Consider the following 5,523-nt stretch of genomic DNA (forward strand, 5'->3'; position numbering starts at 1 on the left):
AGTCACCATTTGTCATCCTATTCACTCCTTTATACTAATGATATGAGGATTGAAAGTTTGACCGATGACCAAGCTTGTAAAGAGCATTAGATTATGAAACTTTTGGTGTAATCAGGTGAATTTGAATTAAAAAATAGAAGAGATATTATTTCAATATTCTATTTTAGATCAAGAAAGATAGAGATATTATTCTAATAATGTAATTATTATTTTATTCTCATCACATTATGTAATCAATTAAATCTTACAGAGGTTACATCTTTTAATTTGATGTATGATTTTGATTTTCATAAGATTGTTTTCTACAATATAGTATAGTTTCTTTTAGAATATTTTAATTGTTTTTATGGTACACATACTTATTAAAAGTGTTGACATTTAATTGTTGTCATAATGACAATGAATTAATAAATAATATTAAGAGAGGCTAAGGTTGTAAACTTGTAATGAGCTTAATTTAGTTCAAAGTCATGTAATGAGTATCACACTATTACTTACCCTTTTTGTCTCTCTTCTTCTCAATTCCCCTCTCTCACTCCTCTAACCGCCGTATACGACCGCCGTACACTTTCACCGGCAACGCCGTTGACCAGCGACTCTAACATACTCGAGCTTCATTTTTCGAAGAGAGTATATAATCATATGACAGAAACCAATAATCCTTCACCTTCATCAATGGCAGCTTCAGGAGAAGCTACTTTCTCATCCTCTTCCTTAGAAAACGCGTCTCAACCACCGCCTAAAAAGAAGCGTAGCCTTCCCGGAATGCCTGGTATTTACTACTTCCATATCAATTATTTACGAGCACCTTTTAATTTGAAATTTTCTGATCTTATATTGATTTCAAATTTAAATATTAATGTAATCGATTATTTTCAGATCCAGATGCTGAGGTAATTGCTTTATCGCCGACGACGCTAATGGCGACGAACCGTTTCGTGTGTGAGATCTGCAAGAAAGGATTCCAACGAGACCAGAACTTGCAACTTCACCGGCGAGGACACAACTTACCGTGGAAGTTACGGCAGCGATCGGCGAATGATGTTAGGAAGAAAGTGTATGTGTGTCCAGAACCTTCGTGCGTGCACCACCACGCGTCGAGGGCGCTTGGTGACCTCACCGGAATAAAGAAGCACTTCAGCAGAAAACACGGTGAGAAGAAATGGAAATGCGAGCGTTGTTCCAAGCAATACGCCGTACAATCCGATTGGAAAGCTCATATGAAGAGTTGTGGAACTAGAGAGTATCGATGTGATTGCGGCACCTTCTTTTCTAGGTTTCAAAATCTATAATCTATAATCAATAATCAAAAATCGAAAATCAAAATCAATTATTCGCTGCTAATTCTTTTCTTTTCTAATGATATTTACTTTTATTCATAGGAGGGATAGCTTCTTAACACACAGAGCTTTTTGCGATGCATTAGCGGAAGAGGCGAGAGCTCAAACCCTAACCGTCGCATCTCCTTCACCGCCGCCGCCGCCACTTACTCCGTCCACCACTGTGATCTCTCCAACTTTGTCAATTCAGAGCTCCGGTACTTCACTCGCTGCATTTTTTTCTAAACGTTTTAGTCAGCATTAATTTATTATAATATGTTTAATTGAAATAAGACAAACATGATTTTAACTTTAAGGTTGTGTTTTTTGTTTCAGTGGTGCTTATTCATATGTTTTTTATTTGATTTTTCCTTTTATTTTATGTTTAATTCTTGTTTGACTCTGTAGTGAGTAGCAGTAGTAGTAACATAAACCCAGTAATAGGTTTGTTTTGCTATGATGGACATCGAAGATGACAGAGAAGAAAGCCCACCATAATTGCTTCCCTTTTTGTCTGTGTGAATTAATACTTCAAAACCCTTGCCAAGACTAACAATAATACATTAAATTATGAAAAGTTCTGTCTTTTTTGTTTGTTACACTCCCTTTCAGGTTGATTTGTTTATTTATTGCAACTTTTCTTAATTCAGATTTCTCCTTTTATGTTGTGGTCTTTTTGTTTTTTCTTAACCTTTTGGTTTATTGCTATCAGAAATTCCAGAAAACCCAATGAGGATATCTCCGCCGCCGCCACCGCCTCCTAAGGCTGTGACCACCGGCAACACTCCCAGTGTGATGGCATCTTCAACCATATCTGCTCCATCCTCATTCTCCAATCTCATGTCAACCATGTCAAGTACCATAGAACCCACATCCCTCACTCTCTCAACATCATCACTCTTTGATTCATCATCACTATTCCAAGATCCACACTACATAACTGCAACAACCTCATCTCCACAACCACCTGCATTATCTGCCACTGCATTACTCCAAAAGGCAGCACAAATGGGTGCAGCTTCATCCAATGTATCCTTTTTTCATGGCTTAGCCTTACCAACATCATCATCAACATCATCTACCTCTGCCCAAGATCACACTCACACCCCAACAATGACATGGAATACCTTCATCAATTTAAAGCAAGATAACCTAGGACTTGGACTTGCCTCTGGGAATAATAATAATGCACCAGGTTTTGCAGATGTTATGATGGGTTCAGCTGACCCATTTGGTGGTTCTGGTCAACCCATCATGACCCGTGATCTTCTTGGTCTAAGCATTGGTACTGGGGTGAGTAGTCTTCCTTCATTTTTCACCTCTTTTGGAGGGAACTTCCAAGCATCAGAGGAAGGAGGAGGTGGAGTTGGCCACTAGAAAATTGCAAGTTAAGTTATTTATATCACAAAGCTAAGTGGTTCAGTACTTCAGTACATGTTCTTGGCCCCCGGAATTTTTGTCACCGGTAAAATCAGCCAACTCTCTTGTCTCGTGTTTATGTGTTCTTGGCATCACTTGAGTTGTTTACTAGTCAGAAAATGAATGAATAGTATGAAGTATCATATCTAGTATATATTAATTACTTTTTTGGATCATTAATATCTACATCTTTTTCTTCATTATTGTCTTTCAAATAATATGCATAACAATTGTTTTATAAAACTATCACTTTTCATCTTAAAATAATAAATCCTTCTATTTTTAAAACATTTGGTTCCTATTTTATCTTTTACTCATATAGTCATATATAACTTTCTGTCTTATTTTTCCTTCATATAATTTCATCAATCACATTTTTTATTTTTTTTTTCCTTTTCTCTCCTTAATATTCATACCCCAACTCCTTAATTGTGGTGTAAGGTAAATGTTTTTTTTTAAATAACAAAACTAAAAAAGTTTAAAATGAATAGGATGAAAGTTCAAACATGAATTATTGGTATGGGAAGTTGTGGATAACGGTGGCAGTAGTCAAATCCAGACTCGTTATGAGTCAGAGAAACGAGAAGGTATATAATTAATATTTAATTGTAGTGAGCTGGCAGAGGCTTTTCTATGGTACTGCGTGGTGGGATGGACCAATTCATGTCTCATTTGATGTACCAAATCAATCACAATATTTCAATCTTTTAAAAAAATTATAAAAATAAAAATTAATATTTTAATAATATTTTATGAAGTATGATTGATCTAGAAATTATGAGACATCCTTGAATGTGGATATTGACCCGTGACTAGCCAGACAGACACAACAGAAGAAGAGAGGCAAAACACCAAACATATCCATGAGTTTTTAAATATTTTTTCGAATTTCCTAAATTTTAAAAACTTAATATATCTTTATACTTTATTTTTTATTATATTCTTAGTTATAATTTCTCATTTTAATGTCATATTTCTCATTTATCTTTTATAGTAAAAGTTAAAAAGAGTTTTTTTAATATATCTATTTTCAATACACCATTCATTAATGTATGATTGATTGATATAAATTTGATAATCCTTGAGTAATAAACTCTTTCACTAGGTATATTTTTCCTCTTATAAACCTTTCCCAGTGTTGGTAAAAAGTTGGTTATCGAGTTTCATAAAAATATGTGGTTCCGTGGGAAGGCTGTAGCAGAGAAATCTACTTCTGAACATAAATAATAGAGGCAAATGTAGGAATGAAAATTAGAGTGTAATAATATGTATGTATTTTTAAGATAAAAATTTAAATACAATCAATATATTTATTGTTCATGTATATTATTTTTATTCAAAATATCACTGATAAAAATAGATGATGTATTTACAGTGTAAAAAATTCTTATTTTATCATTGTATACATTTTTTTCTAGAAATTGAGAATTACTATCAATGTGACATTTTTGGGTAAATTTCCTATTCTTGTACCAAAACTTTTGGATATCAATCCTTTAATCTATTACAAGCTATCTCCGACTAGAAAACATTTGTGTCCCTAACTCTTTTGTTGAATTGACGTCACTGGGAATTGTGTAAGCTTGTCCTAATTGCACCAGAGTTACGCAATTGGAGAATTGTCCCTAAACTGCGTCTATTCCAACCCATTAAGAAAATAATAAATATTGAAGACAAAATGAGAAAATTGTGTATTGTGTGGGATCCATTTTAAGACAAAAGGTGAGTGTTGAAATGAAAATAATTTTTTTATTTAATTTATTGGAAAATATGAATAATTTTAAAATAAGCTGTGATATCTATTTAAGAACAATAATGAATAACGCATGCTATTTGATGGCGGTGCAATGGAAATAAATTCTACAATGAATAGTTTGTGACATGTGTTTTAATAAATTATTAGTATTTAGTATTATTATTCAACTGATTTATTATTCTCCTCCTTCTACAATGGTCATGGAGCAGTAAGATTCTGCCCTACTTCTTAAAGGAACAATCTGTTCTCTAATACAAATAAAAGTTATATTTCAACTTAATCTTTCAAAGAAAAAATACATGAAATGGGTCCCTCAAATTAAGATAATAACCTTATAGTGTGAGTTTAAGTCCTTGGAAAATTTAGTGTGTCATAGACTTAGTCCCTTAAAAGACCAATTTGGTTGAATTTTAAACTTTCATAACTTCATTGGTGCATTTTCCTTTTCTTTTTAGGAAACCAAGTAGAATATTAGATGACAAGTGTACCTTTGGAGGTATAATAGGAACTATATCTATTGTCTCACAAGTTGTGTCATTCCTTGTTCCATTAGTATATGATTAGTTGAAAAAATATATTTAAATTAAAAAATTAATAATTAATATTTTTACGACTAATCACAATTATTCGCACAACTTGTAGGACAACAGATACGCACCCGTATCCTAGAGATGGTATTTAAGCCTAAAACACTGAAGGAATTATGTGATATGTGGACTTATAGCTACTGCAAGGTTATTCAGAAAAATAGAGCAATAGGAAGAGTGTTTAGGCTGAAGAATTCTCTGATCATTTTCACTTGCATCAACGGCAGTTTTACAAATCAATTTATAAGCTGATGAGTGACTCTTAGAATACATAATTTACTCATTGATTACATTTCTGACACTTAATTTAGGATAGTTGCATTCAGCCTAAGAGTCATCATAAACCAAACATTAATCTTCATAGGTGAATGTATCCAAGGGATTGAGCACTTTTTTGTAGTTTAGGTTATTCAGATATTCACATGTATGGAGAACATGTTTA

General features: G+C 33.1%; 1 protein-coding gene across 1 annotated transcript; it reads left to right on the forward strand.

The window, feature by feature from the left end:
- The first annotated feature begins 450 nt into the window (after positions 1–450).
- Positions 451–2,938, forward strand: LOC109339499 (protein indeterminate-domain 2-like). Its single transcript, XM_019576954.1, has 4 exons — positions 451–772; positions 880–1,276; positions 1,383–1,537; positions 2,032–2,938. The coding sequence occupies exons 1-4, from the start codon at positions 643–645 to the stop codon at positions 2,694–2,696; spliced, it is 1,347 nt and encodes a 448-aa protein (XP_019432499.1). The 5' UTR covers positions 451–642; the 3' UTR covers positions 2,697–2,938.
- The last annotated feature ends 2,585 nt before the right edge of the window (positions 2,939–5,523 follow it).

This window comes from Lupinus angustifolius, unplaced genomic scaffold, assembly GCF_001865875.1.
Source record: "Lupinus angustifolius cultivar Tanjil unplaced genomic scaffold, LupAngTanjil_v1.0 Scaffold_78_8, whole genome shotgun sequence".
Lineage (NCBI taxonomy): Eukaryota > Viridiplantae > Streptophyta > Magnoliopsida > Fabales > Fabaceae > Lupinus > Lupinus angustifolius.

What these genes read in the sequence shown, in the direction of transcription:
- LOC109339499 (XM_019576954.1), top strand. Translation starts at nt 643, where the DNA reads ATGACAGAAACCAATAATCCTTCACCTTCATCAATGGCAGCTTCAGGA. An exon ending in TAGCCTTCCCGGAATGCCTG is followed by an intron (nt 773 to 879) that starts GTATTTACTACT and finishes GATTATTTTCAG; the next exon opens with ATCCAGATGCTGAGGTAATT. An exon ending in TTTGTCAATTCAGAGCTCCG is followed by an intron (nt 1,538 to 2,031) that starts GTACTTCACTCG and finishes TATTGCTATCAG; the next exon opens with AAATTCCAGAAAACCCAATG.